Source organism: Anomaloglossus baeobatrachus, chromosome 3 (assembly GCF_048569485.1).
Source record: "Anomaloglossus baeobatrachus isolate aAnoBae1 chromosome 3, aAnoBae1.hap1, whole genome shotgun sequence".
Classification (NCBI taxonomy): Eukaryota; Metazoa; Chordata; class Amphibia; order Anura; family Aromobatidae; genus Anomaloglossus; species Anomaloglossus baeobatrachus.
In genome coordinates this window covers 377,105,908-377,124,170 of record NC_134355.1, presented here as the reverse complement: position 1 = coordinate 377,124,170, position 18,263 = coordinate 377,105,908, and the positions used below count along the sequence as shown (strand labels likewise).

Here is an 18,263-nt window from a genome sequence, read left to right as displayed (position 1 = left end):
GGGGATGCCATGGTAAACGACCTTATCTCAGCCATCAATAGGCTGTTGGATATTTCTCCCCCAGCCCCTTCAGCAGAAGAGGCGGCTGCGGAGCAGGAGAAGTTTCGTTTCCTTTATCCCAAGCGTAAATTGAGTGCTTTGTTGGATCACGCTGACTTCAGAGAATCAATCCAGAAGCACGACGCTCACCCAGAAAGGCGTTTCTCTAAACGATCTAAAGATACGCGTTTCCCTTTCCCCCCTGAGGTGGTCAAGCGCTGGACACAGTGTCCAAAGGTAGACCCCCCGATTTCCAAACTCGCAGCTAGGTCCATAGTTGCAGTGGAGGATGGCGCTTCACTTAAAGATGCCAATGACAGACAGATGGACCTTTGGTTAACATCTGTCTATGAAGCTATCGGCGCGTCGTTTGCTCCGGCATTCGCAGCCGTATGGGCACTCCAGGCTATTTCAGCTGGCTTAGCAAAAGTGGATGCTATCATACATCCAGCAGTGCCGCAAGTGGCGCACCTTACCACGCAGATGTCGGCGTTTGCGTCTTACGCTATCAATGCGGTCCTAGAATCTACCAGTCGCACCTCAATGGCGTCCGCCAATTCGGTAGTTTTGCGCAGAGCCTTGTGGTTAAAGGACTGGAAAGCAGATGCTGGTTCCAAAAAATGTTTAACCAGTTTGCCTTTATCTAGAGATAGACTGTTTGGCGAGCCATTGGCTGATATCATTAAGCAGTCTAAGGGTAAAGACTCCTCTTTACCACAACCCAGAACAACCAAACCTCAGCAGAAAAAGTGGCAGCAGAGGTTTCAGTCCTTTCGAGGTTCGGGCAAGACACCATTTACCTCGTCCAAAGGGACTCAGAGGACGCAAAGAAACTCAGATTCGTGGCGGGCTCACACGCGCCCCAAGAAAGCAAATGGAGGTACCGCTTCCAAAGCGGCTACCTCATGACTTCCGGCCCCCTCCCTCCGCATCGCCGGTCGGGGGCAGGCTCTCCCGCTTTTCCGGCATTTGGATGTCACAGGTCAAAGACCGGTGGGTGACGGACATTTTGTCTCGCGGGTACAGAATCGAGTTCAATTCTCGTCCTCCAGCTCGGTTCTTCAGAACCTCCCCACATCCAGACCGAGCAGATGCTCTGCTGCAGGCGGTGGGCTCCCTAAGAGCGGAAGGAGTGGTGATCCCAGTCCCTCCTCAGGAACAAGGGCAAGGGTTTTACTCCAATCTCTTTGTGGTTCCAAAAAAGGACGGCTCGTTCCGTCCTGTTCTGGACCTAAAACGGCTCAACAAACATGTGCACGCCAGGAAGTTCCGGATGGAAACCCTGCGTTCTGTCATTGCCTCAATGTCCAGAGGAGACTTCCTTGCCTCAATAGACATCAAAGATGCTTATCTCCACGTGCCAATTGCTACGGAACATCAACGTTTTCTACGTTTTGTGATAGGAGACGACCATTTTCAGTTCGTAGCTCTGCCATTTGGTCTGGCAACAGCCCCACGGGTCTTCACCAAGGTCATGGCGGCGGTGGTAGCAGTCTTGCACTCTCAGGGACACTCGGTGATCCCTTACCTAGACGATTTATTGGTCAAAGCTCCCTCTCAAGAGGCATGTCAGCACAGCCTGAATGCTACGCTGGAGACCCTACAGTCTTTCGGATGGATCATCAACTTTCCAAAGTCGATCCTATCACCGACTCAATCACTAACGTATCTTGGCATGGAGTTTCATACTCTAGCAGCGATAGTGAAGCTTCCGCTGAACAAGCAGCGGTCACTACAGACAGGGGTGCAATCTCTTCTGCAGGGCCAGTTGCATCCCTTGCGGCGCCTCATGCATTTCCTAGGGAAGATGGTGGCAGCCATGGAAGCAGTTCCCTTTGCGCAGTTTCATCTGCGCCCACTTCAATGGGACATTCTCCGCCAATGGGACGGGAAGTCAACGTCCCTGGACAGGAAAGTCTCGCTTTCCCAGACGGCCAAGGACTCCCTACAATGGTGGCTCCTTCCCACCTCATTGTCTCAGGGAAGATCCTTCCTGCCCCCATCCTGGGCAGTAGTCACGACAGATGCGAGTCTGTCAGGGTGGGGAGCAGTATTTCTCCACCACAGGGCTCAGGGGACGTGGACTCCGCAGGAGTCCACCCTTCAGATCAATGTTCTGGAGATCAGAGCAGTGTATCTTGCTCTACTGGCCTTCCAACAGTGGCTGGAAGGAAAGCAGATCCGAATCCAATCGGACAACTCCACAGCGGTGGCATACATCAACCACCAAGGAGGGACGCGCAGTCGGCAAGCCTTCCAAGAAGTCCGGCGCATTCTAATGTGGGTGGAGGACAGAGCATCCACCATATCCGCGGTTCACATCCCAGGCGTAGAAAACTGGGAAGCAGACTTCCTCAGTCGTCAGGGCATGGACGCAGGGGAATGGTCCCTTCACCCGGACGTGTTTCAGGAAATCTGTCGCCGCTGGGGAGTGCCGGACGTCGACCTAATGGCATCCCGGCACAACAACAAGGTCCCGGCATTCATGGCGAGGTCGCGCGATCAAAGAGCTCTGGCGGCAGACGCCTTGGTTCAAGATTGGTCGCAGTTTCAGCTCCCATACGTGTTTCCGCCTCTGGCGCTCTTGCCCAGAGTGCTACGCAAGATCAGATCCGAGTGCAGCCGCATCATACTCGTCGCTCCAGACTGGCCGAGGAGGTCGTGGTATCCGGATCTGTGGCATCTCACGATCGGTCGACCGTGGTCACTGCCAGACCGACCAGACTTACTGTCCCAAGGGCCGTTTTTCCATCAGAATTCTGCGGCCCTGAACCTGACTGTGTGGCCATTGAGTCCTGGATCCTAGCATCTGCAGGATTATCTCAAGGAGTCGTTGCCACAATGAGACAAGCTAGAAAGTCGAATTCGGCTAAGATCTACCACAGAACGTGGAAGATTTTCTTATCCTGGTGCTCTGCTCAGGGAGTGTCTCCCTGGCCATTTGCATTGCCCAAGTTTCTTTCCTTCCTGCAATCGGGGTTAGAAAAGGGCTTGTCGCTCAGCTCCCTTAAAGGGCAAGTTTCGGCACTATCCGTGTTTTTTCAGAAGCGTCTAGCACGTCTTTCTAAGGTGCGCACGTTCCTGCAGGGGGTCTGTCATATTGTGCCCCCGTACAAGCGGCCGTTAGATCCATGGGATCTGAACAGGGTACTAGTTGCTCTCCAGAAGCCGCCCTTCGAGCCTCTGAAGGAAGTTTCCTTTTCTCGGCTGTCACAGAAAGTGGCGTTTCTTGTTGCGATCACATCGCTTCGGCGAGTGTCTGAGCTGGCAGCTCTGTCATCCAAGGCTCCCTTCCTGGTGTTCCACCAGGACAAGGTAGTGCTGCGCCCTATTCCGGAGTTTCTCCCTAAGGTCGTCTCCTCTTTTCATCTTAATCAGGATATATCCTTGCCTTCGTTTTGTCCTCATCCGGTTCACCGGTATGAAAAGGACTTACGTTTGCTAGATCTGGTGAGAGCACTCAGAATCTACATTTCCCGCACGGCGCCCATGCGCCGTGCCGATGCACTTTTTGTCCTTGTCGCTGGTCCGCGCAAGGGGTTGCAGGCTTCTAAAGCCACCCTGGCTCGATGGATCAAAGAACCAATTCTAGAGGCCTACCGTTCTGCGGGGCTTCCGGTTCCTTCAGGGCTAAAAGCCCACTCAACCAGAGCCGTGGGTGCGTCCTGGGCATTACGTCACCAGGCTTCGGCTCAACAGGTGTGCCAGGCAGCTACCTGGTCCAGTCTGCACACTTTCACCAAGCATTATCAGGTGCATACCTATGCTTCGGCGGATGCCAGCTTAGGTAGAAGAGTCCTGCAGGCGGCAGTGACACCCCCGTAGGGGAGGGCTGTTTTGCAGCTCTAACATGAGGTATTTCTTTACCCACCCAGGGACAGCTTTTGGACGTCCCAATCGTCTGGGTCTCCCAATAGAGCGCTGAAGAAGAAGGGAATTTTGTTACTTACCGTAAATTCCTTTTCTTCTAGCTCTTATTGGGAGACCCAGCACCCGCCCTGTTGTCCTTCGGGATGTTTTTTTTTGTTGTTTGCGGGTACACATGTTGTTCATGTTGAACGGTTTTTCAGTTCTCCGATGTTATTCGGAGTTAATTTGTTTAAACCAGTTATTGGCTTCCTCCTTCTTGCTTTGGCACTAAAACTGGAGAACCCGTGATACCACGGGGGGGGTATAGCCAGAGGGGGAGGGGCCTTGCACTTTTAATGTAGTGCTTTGTGTGGCCTCCAGAGGGCAGTAGCTATACCCCAATCGTCTGGGTCTCCCAATAAGAGCTAGAAGAAAAGGAATTTACGGTAAGTAACAAAATTCCCTTCCTCTCTCCCCAGCCTCCCCCCCAGCCTCAGCCTCTCTCTCCCCCCAGCCTCCCCCCTAGCCTCAGCGTCTCTTTCCCCCCAGCCTCCCTCTCCCCCAGCCTCAGCCTCTCTCTCTTCCCAGCCTCCCCCAGCCTCAGCCTCTCTCCCCCCAGCCTCCCCTTGCATGATTATAGTGGACAAAAAGAGGCATCGCAACGATCAACTAACCTGTAAGGAGCCCATACATTCTAGGCTCTGCCTCTGCCTTACCTGCTCCGGTGCCCGCCGCCCTGCTCTGGCTGGCTCCACTTCTGGCTGGCTCCAGCTGCAGACGCGTCCTCCTCCGCGGCGTGTGTTGTCTGCAGCACGGGGCAGTCAGCTGATTGTCGCGCCCCGCGCGCCTCTGACCCCGGAAGTGCAGGTAATGGAACTTCCGGGGTTAATCAGCTCACTATGCCTATTTAAATACAGAAGTGCGCCTCTCCTCCCTCCCCCCCCCCCCCCCCCCCCCCCCCCCCGAACACAGCCGAGTGTAACAGAGGGAGGGACGGGGGGCGGGGATGTAAAAAAAAAAAAAAAAAAAAAAAAAAAATTTATATATATATATTTTTTTTTTTTTTTTTTTTGGTGCCAGAAAGTGCCGCCCCCCGCAACGTGCCGCCCTAGGCACGGGACCACGGGTGCCTAGTGGCAAATACGGCCCTGTGTGTGTGCACTGGAATCAGTTTGAGGAGTTTAACTCTGTTCTCACCTGGATATCATTAGTCGTACCCGACCACAAGTGGTCCATCCGATTCTGGCAAGGTGCTTGTAGTTTAGGTAGTAACAATAGCGCTGCTTCCCAATTTCCACTAGTCTCTTCCACAAGGTGTTTCTTTACCCTTAAATACTACATATAAGTTCAGGGTTTACGTACTTTAAAGGGATTTTCCACAAATAGGACTTTTAACCCCTTAACGACCTTGGACGTACTGAGTACGTCATGGTCACATGGTGCTAAACGACCCATGACGTACTCAGTACGTCCTGGCGAAATCGCGGTCCCGGAGCCCCGGGGAGTGAAATTTATTTACTTAAACGGTGGATTCGGGAAGGAGGGGACCTCTGCCTGACCTCAGCAGGGGTGGTGCCTCCTCCCCGAACCTACAGAGGCTGTGATTGGCTGACGAACGCCGCTCAGCCAATTACAGCCACTGTAATGTTCCAGCCATTGAAAATGGCTGGAACATTGAAATCCAGCCCTGATCAGTGCTGCTGTAGCACTGGCCATTGGCTGGAGCTGGGTGATCGATGCTTCACCCGCCCCCAGCTCTGATTGGAGAGACCGGTCTTGTGACCGCTCTCTCCAATCAATGTGGATCTGCGGCCTGTGACCGTCCCTGGAAGCCGAGGAGAGCGGTAAGTTGTTGTCCCCGCCGCCCGCCCCTGTCCCCGATCGCCCCGCCGCCCGCCCCTGTCCCCGATCGCCCCGCCGCTGCTCCCGCTTCACCGCTGTCCTCGCCGCTGTCTCCGATCGCCCCGCCGCTGCTCCCGCTTCACCGCCGCTGTCTCCGATCGCCCCGCCGCTGCTCCCGCTTCACCGCTGTCCACGCCGCTGTCTCCGATCGCCCCGCCGCTGCTGCCGCTGTCTCCGATCGCCCCGCCGCTGCTGCCGCTTCACCGCTGTCCCCGCCGCCATGCTCCCGCTGCACCGCTGTCTCCGCCACCGCTCCCGATCCACCGCCGTCCCCGCCGCCATGCTCCCGCTGCACCGCTGTCGCCGCCGCCGCTCCCGATCCGCCGCCATGCATCCGCTGCACCGCTGTCTCCGCCGCCGCTCCCGATCCACCGCCGTCCCCGCCGCCATGCTCCCGCTGCACCGCCGTCCCCGCCGCCATGCTCCCGCTGCACCGCCGTCTCCGCCGCCATGCTCCCGCTGCACCGCTGTCTCCGCCGCCGCTCCCGATCCACCGCCGTCCCCGCCGCCATGCTCCCGCTGCACCGCTGTCTCCGCCGCCATGCTCCCGCTGCACCGCTGTCTCCGCCGCCGCTCCCGATCCACCGCCGTCCCCGCCGCCATGCTCCCGCTGCACCGCTGTCTCCGCCGCCGCTCCCGATCCACCGCCGTCCCCGCCGCCATGCTCCCGCTGCACCGCCGTCCCCGCCGCCATGCTCCCGCTGCACCGCTGTCTCCGCCGCCGCTCCCGATCCACCGCCGTCCCCGCCGCCATGCTCCCGCTCCACCGCTGTCCCCGCCGCCGCCGCTCCCGATCCACCGCCGTCCCCGCCGCTGCTCCCGATCCACCGCCGTCCCCGCCGCCATGCTCGCCACTGTCCCCGCCGCCGTCGCACCCACCTTTTTCAGCCGCTGCTGCTCCCGATCGGCGGCCGCCGCCGCCGCCTCCATCGGCTGCCCCTTCTCCATCGCCACACCACCTATCCCTCCATGTGCTGCAAGCCACCCTCCCCCCACGTGGGGGGAGGGTGGCTGGCTTGCAGCACATGTGGGGGGAGGGTGGCTGGCTTGCAGCACATGTGGGGGGAGGGTGGCTGGCTTGCAGCACATGTGGGGGGAGGGTGGCTGGCTTGCTACCCTCCCCCCACATGTGCTGCAAGCCAGCCACCCTCCCCCCACATGTGCTGCAAGCCAGCCACCCTCCCCCCACGTGGGGAGGGTGGTTGGCTTGCAGCACATGTGGGGGGAGGGTGGCTGGCTTGCAGCACATGTGGGGGGAGGGTGGCTGGCTTGCAGCACATGTGGGGGGAGGGTGGCTGGCTTGCAGCACATGTGGGGGGAGGGTGGCTGGCTTGCCACCCTCCCCCCACATGTGCTGCAAGCCAGCCACCCTCCCCCCACGTGGGGAGGGTGGCTGGCTTGCAGCACATGTGGGGGGAGGGTGGCTGGCTTGCAGCACATGTGGGGGGAGGGTGGCTGGCTTGCAGCACATGTGGGGGGAGGGTGGCTGGCTTGCAGCACATGTGGGGGGAGGGTGGCTGGCTTGCAGCACTTGTGGGGGGAGGGTGGCTGGCTTGCAGCACTTGTGGGGGGAGGGTGGCTGGCTTGCAGCACTTGTGGGGGGAGGGTGGCTGGCTTGCAGCACATGTGGGGGGAGGGTGGCTGGCTTGCAGCACATGTGCTGCAAGCCCCCCTCCCTCCCCCTACATGTGCTGCAAGCCCCCCTCCCTTCCCCTACATGTGCCATCTCTCTCTCCCATCAGACTCTGCCCCCCTCCCCGATCTGCTGCCTGCTCTCTCCCATTTTCCATCTACTGCCCCCTCTCACCCTCCTCTATCTGTTGCCTCCTTCATCTGCTGCCTCTTCTGTCTGCTGTGATCCTGCTGCCTAGATCCATCCTGTAAGGTAGGTATCCCCATCTCACCCCCCCATCCTCTGCCGCTCCTCCATCCACTGCGCCATTTCCCATCCATCCGCTGCGCCATTTCCCATCATCCATCCGCTGCGCCATTTCCCATCCTCTGCCGCTCCTCCATCCACTGCGCCATTTCCCATCCATCCGCTGCGCCATTTCCCATCATCCATTCGCTGCGCCCTTTCCCATCCTCTGCCGCTCCTCCATCCGCTGCGCCCTTTCCCATCTTCCATCCGCTGCGCCCTTTCTCATCTGCAGCCCCGCCCTCTCGCATCGCATTATCCAGCGCAGTTGCTCGCTTCCAGACTGCAGTGGATGATGCGATGCGAGACTCGTGCATTGCTCTCACGTTTGGCACTGGTCTTAGTGGCAGGCGCTCTTTTTTTTTTTTTTTTTTTTTTTTTTTTTTTTACTGATGTCTGTATTTTTTATTTCGCCAAACTAATTTTTTTTGTATGGGGGGGGGGTCTAGTTTCCAAAATGGGATCACATGTGGGGGAGCTCCATTGTTTAGGCACCTCAGGGGGTCTCCAAATTAAACATGGCGTCTGCTAATAATTCCAATCAATTTTACTGTGAAATGGCGCTCCTTCTCTTCTGAGCCCCGCCGTACGCCCAAACAATTGATTTCCACCACATATGAGGTATCGTCGTACTCAGGAGAAGTTGCACAATACATTTTATGGTGCATTTTTTCCTGATACCCTTGTGGAAAAAAAAGCTACCTGTTTGAAAAAACAATTTTGTGGTAAAAAAAAGAATAAAATATTTTCACGGCTGAACATTACAAACGTTTGTGAAGCCTCCAGGGGTTCAAAGTGCTCACTAAACAGCTAGATAAATTCCATGAGGGGTCTAGTTTCCAAAATGGGGTCAATTGTGGGGGAGCTCCATTGTTTAGGCACTTCAGGGGGGTCTCCAAATGAAACATGGCGTCCGCTAATAATTCCAACCAATTTTGCTGTGAAATGGCGCTCCTTGCCTTCCGAGTCCTGCCGTGCGCCCAAACATTTGATTTCCACCACATATGGGGTATCTGCGTACTCAGGAGAAAATGCACCATAAATTTTATGGTGCATTTTTTCCTGATACCCTTGTGATAAAAAAAGCTACCTGGTTGAAGCAACAGTTTTGTGGTAAAAAAAATTTTTTTTCTTTTCACGGCTCAACGTTCTAAACTTCTGTGAAGCCCCCAGGGGTTCAAAGTGCACATCAAACATCTAGAAAAAATATTTGAGGGCTCTAGTTTCCAAAATGGGGTCATTTGTGGGGGAGCTCCATTGTTTAGGCACCTCGGGGAGTCTTCAAACCCGACATGGCGTCCGCTAATGAGTGCAGCTAATTTTGCACTCAAAAATTCAAATGGCGCTCCTTGCCTTCCGAGTCCTGCTGTGTGCCCAAACATTTGATTTCCACCACATATGGGGTATCTGCGTACTCAGGAGAAAATGCACAATACATTTTATGATGCATTTTTCCTGATACCCTTGTGAAAATACTAATTTTTATGGCTAAAGTAACATTTTTGTGTTAAAAAAGTAAAATTTTCATTTTTTCGTCTACATTGCTTTGGTTGCTGTGAAGCTCCTAAAGGGTTAATAAACTTCTTGGATGTGGTTTTGAGCAGAGTGAGGGGTGCAGATTTTAGAATTGGGTCACTTTTGGGTATTTTCTGTCGCCTAGGTTTCTCAAATCACTCCAAATGTGATGTGGTACCTAAACAATTTTTTTTTGTAAATTTTGTTGGAAAAATGAGAAATTGGTGATGAACTTTGAACCCTTCTAACTTCCTAACGGAAATTTTTTTTTTTTCAAAAATTGCGCTGGTGTAAAGTAGACATGTGGGAAATGTTATTTAGTAACTTTTTTGTGTGACATATCTCTCAGATTTATGGGCATAAAATTTCAAATTTTGAAAATTGCAAAATTTTCAAAATTTTCGCTAAATTTCCGAAATTTTCACAAATAAACGCAAAACATATCGGCCTAAATTTACCACTGACATGAAGTACAATATGTCACGAAAAAACAATCTCAGAATCGCCAGGATCCGTTGAAGTGTTCCAGAGTTATAACCTGTCAAAGTGACACTGGTCAAAATTGCAAAAAATGGCCGGGTCTTTAAGGTGAAAACAGGCTGGGGGCTGAAGGGGTTAAGTTGGGTCATTAATATCAGTTGTCGGAACAGTACCACTCTGCAATATTTAATGGCTGTTATCAGATACTGCAGCCATGCTCCCATTCACTTCAGTACCAACTGATCTGCAGTATCGTGTCTTTCTTGTGCCCGTCACGTTTCACATCTGGCTGCTGCCAGTGCTGTAAATGGTTGATCATTGCGGATGAGCGGTGTTTGACCCCCATTGTTTTGATTTTTAGTGAGCTATCTTCATTCATTAGTATCTAGGTATTAGCCAAACCCTCTAAAGGGAATATGTCACCAGGTTTTTGCCACCTAATCTGAAAGTAGCATATTGTAGGGGCAGAGATTTTGATTCCAGCAATGTATCACTTACTAAGCTGCCTCCTGTAGGTTTGATAAAATCACTGATTAATCAGCAAGAGATTATCATTAGAGGACTACTTGGCGTGCTGCCAGGTAGTCCAGCATATTCATGAGCTCTGTATAACTGCTAGATTTGCAACAGAGAAAACATTGATTTTATCAAAATGATAGCTAACAGCTCAGCAAGTGTCACATCGCTGGAATCAGGGTCTCTGCCCCTACATTATACTGCTCTCAGATGGGGGAGCAAAATCCTGGTGACAGATTCCCTTTTTGGCGTATGCCACTTTATTAGCTTACCCTTTAAAAATGAGAGCAGCTGAGAAATCCGGTGATTATTAATACCCTGACTGATTTGATATGATTACCTATAATTTAAAAATATTTAGCATGCTTTTTTTGGAAAGTCCCTCCATACATAATGTACAGGTGCTGCTGTTGTGACTGGCCAGTTCAGTGTGACATCACCTGTGCGTCACGTCACAGCGATCATCTAGGCTGGCTAATGAAAAGCTGAGCCACTGATATAGTCGGGGAGGAGGCGGTCATCCATCGTGACTCTCTTTACTGGAATTTGTCACGCATGCATAGTTGAAGAGTACTACATCCATTGTCACAGCACTTTACTCTGCAGTCTCACCGTCAGTCTCCTAGACAATTAATGGAGCTGGTGGGTTACTGGAACAATCTATTAAAATCCCTCTTTTTTGCAGCGGGTCCTGCTATCATCAGTAAGTTACCATTCAACCAGTGTTTACAGTGGATCAACCCCTTCTGAGATCCAGATGAGAAGTAGCAGCCTTTTTTTTAAGAACAAATGTAGATCTAAAACAATGGTGATTATTTTGCTAGGAAACTTTAAGAAGAGTAAGCAGATTCTCCAGAAAGGAAGGGATTGCGGAGCCGCCCCAGCGGAAATGATAGTCTTGGCTATGAAGAACCTGCAGTTGAAGAAACCTCAGCTGATCTCTGAAGAAGATAAAGAGAATTTTTCCTGTAAGTGGCTGCAGTGTGACTGTGGTGTTGTCATCGGCAAATAAAGACTTTGTTATTCATTGCGGGTTTTTTGCAGTGTCTTGGAGCAACACAAATGGAGAAAATGTGCAGAGGCCCCAGAAGACGCGCAGCGACAGCTCTGAGGAGCTTTCTTCCAACATGATGATTTCATTTGGGTATGAAGCTATATATTTTTTTTATTTATTTAAAGGGTTATTCCTATCTTCATTATCCTATTGCAATATTTGGTAGGTATAATAATATTAGCAAATACCAAATACCTCTATTTAGAAATGTAGTATAGTTCCCCTGATTAGCTATGTCGCTTACCTCATGTGCAGGACATTGCAGCAGCTTAGGTATCCATGGTTACGACCACTCAGTTACAGTTGCTAGTGGTTGTAACTATGGATACCTAAACGGCTGCATATGAAGTAAGTGACATGGCCATTCAGGAGAACTATATTACATTTCTTTGTCGCTCCATTGGGAGACCCAGACAATTGGGTGTATAGCTTCTGCCTCCGGAGGCCACACAAAGTATTACACTTTAAAAAGTGTAACCCCTCCCCTCTGCCTATACACCCTCCTGTGGATCACGGGCTCCTCAGTTTTATGCTTTGTGTGGAAGGAGGCACACATCCACTCATGCATTCTCAACTTAGTTATGTCGGTTGGAAGAAAAGAGGGCCCCCACGGGGCCCCCGGCATGTTCCCTTCTCACCCCACTACGTCGGCGGTGTTGTTAAGGTTGAAGTACCCATTGCGGGTACAGAGGCTGGAGCCACATGCCGTCTCCTTCACCATCCCTTAAGCGGCTCTGGGAGAAGTGGGATCCTAAGCGGTCATCCATTTACTGTGACCGTGCTCCCTCCGCAGCCCCTGTGGGAACCTGCCGGACCGGAGCCTCTTCAACCTCAGGGACCGGGCCCTGCAACTCAAAGGTACTCTGTGTCCCCATTGGGGACTGTGCAGGGAGCGCACCTTCTTCCCGGAAGCCGCGGCAGCTGCTGAATTGAGAAGGCCGGTGGACTTCCGCGCCGACCGTGCCTGCTTGTCGGGCGCGGTCTCAAATTTAGTCCCCGGCTTCATCGCGGCCTAGTCGCAAAAATCCCGCCCCCGGGCCTGCCTGTCAGGGGTAAGGGCGGGATTACCGACCTGACGTCGGATCTGAGGGCTGGAGCATCCTGCATGTTTTCCTCCCCCCTCACTGATCACTGTGGGGACCCCAGATTCCCGCACTTTCCTGGCGCCGCCCACGGCTCCACTCCCCCCCCTGAGAGCTCTGGCAGCCATTTTTTGGCATTCTGCCGGTGGAGGATTCTCAGTGAACAGCTCTGCAGCTCCGGGGGATCTAAGGCAGGGAATCTGGAGGACACACTCCGCTTGTTAGCGGTCGGTAAGCCACACCGGTCACCCGGTGCTGGTCCCCCTAGGGTGCCGGAATAGATACGTGTATATATATATATATATATATATATATCTGTTCGGTCGGGCTGTATACCCCTTTCCCATATACCCTCAGTGATCACTCTCCTAGGAGATAACAGCATGTCGTCCACAAGGAGCAAAGCTGCTAAGGCACAGGGTTTTTCTCTAGTCCCTTCCACGACAGCATAGGAGGTTGTCTCTCCACGCCCTAATTGGGACAGGAAGTTCAAGAGGTTTAAAAGGACCCTCCCACCTCCCACAGCCAGTGTCTTTCCTGTCCCCATGGGGCATGGAGAGGTTTTTATTTTTCTCCTATGCTGTGGTGGCCGGCGAACTACAGTATAATTTTTTTTTTTCTTCCCCTGTTACCTTAAGCCGGACAGCATCGGTCGGGCCTTCACTGCTCCTCCCTTGCTGTTCCCTCACGCTGTGGGGGACCGCTGCTCCAGCCTTCCGGAGCCTCCTTAGGGGTGATGCAGGCTGTTGAGCTCCCCGGCCGGCATCCTCCCTGAGCCGCCGGCCGCTTCCTGCATGCACGCTGCCGGAGCGATCCGGAAGTGCTCCCGGGGGCGGGACTTCCGGTCTTGCGGACTTCCGGTCGAGCGCTTCCGGTTTGCGGAGGCAGCGTGGAGGACACGCCGACGGTGACACGGCCTGTCCAGGACCGGATGCGGGAGGCGGGGAACGATTACCGTCACTGGGAGGGGCAGGCCCTTTTGCATAAGGGCTGCCGCGAAGACGTCAGATCATGGTAAGCAACCGTGCTCCCTGTCATGTCTTCCGCTGCAGCTGCATCTGCAGAACCCAGTGTGCCCCCTGCTACTGTAAGTATGGAGGGGGATGGTCCCTCAGACATAGGTCTCAGTCAGATGATTTATGGCTCTCTGGTCTGTGTTTTCTAGGAGGACAAGGCCACCAAGAAAACTGACAGAAATGAAAAATCAGAGAAGCCTGAGAAGTCAGAAAAGGCTGACAAGTCCGATAAGCCTGATAGACCTGACAGAATGGAAAAAATTAAAAAATGTCCTATCTGTATAAAAAAGCTCCCTGCAGTATGGGATAAAAAGCTTTGCCAGCAATGTACGGACCAGATTATTAGGGCCGAACAACCGTCCCTGATAGACGAGTTGCGGTCCATGATGAAACAGGAGATTAGGGCCTCACTGGCCTCCCTTCCTGCTCCTGGCCCTGCTCCTGGCCCTGCTCCTGGCCCTGCTCCTGGCCCTGCTCCTGGACCCTCTCCTCCAAAAAAGAGGAGACTCCAGTCGACCCCGTCTGATCAGGAGGACGCTGATTCCACCTCTGAGGGTCCTGATGAAGGATTTCCCTCTGGGGGGTCTGACCAGTCCTTTCTGTTTCCCTCTGAAGATTGGGGGATCTTATTGGGGCAGTTCGGAGCACTATGGGATTAGAGGAAGTGGAGTCGCTTCCCTCAATCCAAGACGAAATGTTTGCTGGCCTGAAGTCAGTCAGTTAGGATTCCCAGTTCATACCAATATTTTGGATATTGTCTCTCAAGAATGGGAATTTCCTGAGAGGCGGGTACGGAGTGACCCTAGATGCCGGTTTCCTCTGGAACCTTCTGGATTACATTGGGAGGTCCCAAGAGTAGACGTTCAGGTGGCTAGGGTAGCTAAGCAAACGGCTCTTCCCTTTGAAGATACTTCCCAACTGAAGGATCAGATGGATAGGAAGGTAGAAGGCCTGATGAAGCGGTCCTGGGAGGCATCGTCTTCTTCTATTCAGGCTAACATTGCCTCCACCTGTGTATCCAGGTCCCTAATTAGGTGGTTAGACCAGTTGGAGGCTCATATTTCCCAGGGGACCCCTAGGGAGGAATTACTGGAATCCCTTCCCTTGCTTAGGAAGGCCACCAGTTTTTTGGCAGATACCTCGGTGGAATCTGTCCGCCTGGCGGCCAGGACCTCGGTTCTTTCTAACTCTGCCAGACGTGCCCTCTGGCTTAAGGCCTGGAGCGGAGACTCCACCTCCAAAATGAGGCTTTGCTCCCTTCCGTTTAAAGGGGATTTGGTGTTTGGGCCTGCCCTGGATGATATTCTGGACAAGGCGACCGATCGTAAGGCCTTGCCCGATCCTAGACCCAACAGGAAGCAGTCCTTTCGTCCCTCGATGCCTCAGGCCTCCCAGCCCAGAGGGAAAGGGAAGGCAGGCAGGTGGAGCTATCCCAAGGGTAGAGGGAGAAACATCCTTATCCCTTCCCATCAGCAACGTCCTCAGCAGGACAAACAGTGACTCGGCCCGGGTGGGGGGACGACTCTCGGCGTTTCTTCCCCAGTGGCGGTCCATAACCACTTGCCAATGGGTTCTGAAGATCGTCTCGGAAGGTCTCCTCATAGAATTCCTCTCCCCCCCTCGTCCGGGTCTCCGAGTCACTGCTCTGGCGTCGCAGGTTTCACAGGCTCTGTTGTACACAAAGATTATAGAGCTACTGCACTCGGGGGTCGTTTCCCCAGTCCCGAGTCAGGAAGAAGGGGTAGGACACTACTCCCGCCTCTTCCTTGTCAAGAAGCCGTCTGGCGACGTCCGAATAATTATCAATTTAAAACGTCTAAACCGTCAGGTCAGGTACCGGCGGTTCAAGATGGAGTCAGTAAAATCAGCTATTCCCCTGATAGGTCTACACCACCAGATGGCCTCTATAGATCTGAAAGACGCCTACTTCCATGTACCCGTCCATCCGGGGCACAGGCAATACCTCAGGTTTGCGGTGCTACACGGGGAGGAAGTGCTTCATTTCCAATTCAATGTACTTCCCTTCGGGATCTCCTCTGCTCCAAGGATCTTTTCAAAGATCATGGCAGAGGTGGTCGCCTTCATAAGATTGCAGGGTATCTGTCTGGTTCCATATTTGGACGACTTTCTTCTCATGGCTCCATCTGCTCCAACCCTCCGGAGCCATGTGGAAAGGTCTTTGGGAATCCTTCGGTCCCTGGGATGGATTCCCAATCTCAAAAAATCACAGTTAACCCCCTCCCCCACTCGGCAGTTTCTCGGAGTGCTGCTGGACTCCGACAGACAGGCATCTTTTCTCCCAGAGGGCCACAGGGTAGCTCTGTTAGCCAAAATATCAAAGCTTCGCAGGCAGGCTCGCCCGACGCTTCGAGCGGCTATGTCAGCTCTGGGTTCCATGACGTCCTGCATTCCCTCAGTCAGGTGGGCTCAGGCCCATTCTCGGTGTCTCCAGGATCATATCCTGGCACATTGGGACAGACTCCCGTCATCCCTAAACAGACGGTTTCGCCTCTCGGGGTCCGTCTCCTCATCCCTTCTCTGGTGGCTGCGTCCTGCCAACCTGAAGGTGGGGGTTGCCTGGACTCAGACACCCCTGGTTACACTGACCACAGATGCCAGCCTACGAGGATGGGGGGCAATGGTGGCAAACTCCCCATTTCAAGGGGTCTGGAGTCCTTGCGTCAGCTCCCAATCCTCCAACTACCGGGAGCTCAGGGCAGTCAGGGAAGCCCTCCTTGCGGCTCAGGACCTCGTCCGGGACTCTCACGTCCTGGTGTATTCAGACAATATCACAACAGTGGCACATCTCCGCCATCAGGGCAGTACACGCTCAGGCGCCCTGAAGTCAGTGTCCTCCCGAATCTTTCAATGGGCGGAACAATCTCTGCTCTCCCTCTCTGCGGTCCATCTGAAGGGCTCCCTAAATCTTCAGGCGGATTTCCTGAGTCGTCGGGATGTTCATCCGGGGGAATGGAGTCTGGATCAGGCGGTGTTCTGCTCTCTGGTGGCAAGGTGGGGTGCTCCAGAGGTGGACCTCTTTGCTTCGGCAGGGAATCGCAAGGTCGCAACATATTTCTCCCTGAACCCACGGGACGAGGCGTTAGGGGTAGACGCTTTCTGCCACAAGTGGTCCTTTCGCCTCGCTTACGCGTTCCCCCCTCTTCTCGCAAGGGCCCTGAGGAAGATCAGAGACGAGGGGGTCCCAACTATACTGGTAACCCCGCTGTGGCCCCGGAGGAGTTGGTACAGCCTGGTCATGACGCTAGGAATCGACGGCCCAGTCCTCTTAGGTTCGGACCCCAGCTTACTGTCACAGGGTCCGATTTTCCATCCGGCTCCCCAGAAACTCAACTTGGCTGCCTGGCTTCTGAGGCCCGGGCACTGAAGGCCCAAGGGTTTTCTGACAAAGTTGTGGCTACCCTACAGAAGAACCGTAAACCTGTGACTAATAGTATTTACAACAAAATCTGGAAGAGATTTTCCTCCTGGTGTGGTTCTCGGCCTCCTGACCCACTTCGGCCTAATATTGCGCAGATTCTGGACTTCCTCCAGAGTGGATTGGACTTAGGCCTTCGGCCTATCACCCTGAAGGTTCAGGTGTCCGCCCTCAGTGCTGTCTTTGACACGGCTCTGGCAGATCATCGTTGGATCCGTCGGTTCTTTGTGTCCGCTAGTAGACTCTGTCCACGTCAGAGGGTCCTGACGCCTCGCTGGGATCTCAATGTGGTCCTTACCGGACTATCTCAATCACCGTTTGAACCTCTGTGCTCTTGTAACATTCGTTCTCTTTCTCACAAAATTGCTTTTCTTGTGGCTATTACGTCTGCTCGCAGAGTCGGAGAACTTCAGGCTTTGTCTATTAGGGAACCTTACCTGACCATCAGAGATGACAGCATTGTTTTTCAGCTGGACCCTTCCTTCCTTCCCAAGGTGGTTTCGGATTTTCACCGTTCTCAGTCCATCGTCCTGCCTTCCTTCTGTCAGAATCCTCGGACTCCGGGTGAGGAAGTGTTTCATTCTTTGGATGTCCGTCGGATAGTGTTGCACTACCTGGAGGTTACTGCTTCTTGGCGCCTTGATTCTAACCTGTTCATCCAGCCCTTTGGCCACAATAAGGGCAAGAAGGTGGCTAAGAGTACCGTCGCCAACTGGTTTGTACGGGCAATTAGAGATGCCTACCTCGCTCAGCATCTCTCTCCACCTACTGGATTCACGGCGCACTCCACCAGGGCTACCTCTGTCTCCTGGGCTGAACGGGCAGGGGCCTCCCCTGAGCAGATCTGCAAGGCGGCTACGTGGTCTTCGCTCCATACTTTCACGAAGCATTATCGGTTGGATCTGGATTCCAACAGGGATTTGGCCTTTGGCAGGAGGGTCCTGCAGGCTGTGGTCCCCCCCTAGGTATCAATTCTTTGGTATTCCTCCTATGCTGTCGTGGAAGGGACTAGAGAAATAAGAATTATTCTTACCGATAATTCGGTTTCTAGGACCTTCCACGACAGCAGGTAATTCCCTCCCCTTTGTATTCATATATTCCTGAATGTGTGGTACTTCTCATATGCTATGGATTCTTTGTAAGACACTGGCTGTGGGAGGTGGAAGGGTCCTTTTAAACCTCTTGAACTTCCTGTCCCAATTAGGGCGTGGAGAGACAACCTCCTATGCTGTCGTGGAAGGTCCTAGAAACCGAATTATCGGTAAGAATAATTCTTATTTTTGCGGCCTGTACCTCTTGTGGGGCTATGTTACCTGCGGGTTCCACCTACCCTCACTGTGAGCAATGCTCGACCCCTGTTTCGCTTGCTCAGCCGGAGCCTCGGACACTGGTGGGCCCCTCGGCTCATGTAGACCCCCCTGCTCCCCCTGTCCAGGCTGCAGGGACAGAATTCGCC

At 53.5% G+C, this 18,263-nt stretch overlaps 1 protein-coding gene across 2 annotated transcripts in view; it reads left to right on the top strand.

Annotated features, from left to right (window-relative positions):
* TTK (TTK protein kinase) overlaps positions 1-18,263 on the top strand; it is a 305,010-nt gene that overhangs the window by 47,454 nt on the left and 239,293 nt on the right. Inside the window, exons 5-6 of one of the 2 annotated variants that reach the window (XM_075340172.1) lie at positions 11,044-11,187; positions 11,264-11,363. In XM_075340172.1, the coding sequence (XP_075196287.1) occupies positions 11,044-11,187; positions 11,264-11,363 (244 nt within the window). Of the gene's footprint in view, positions 1-11,043; positions 11,188-11,233; positions 11,364-18,263 lie in introns of both variants that reach the window. The other variant, XM_075340171.1, reaches the window with a different exon arrangement.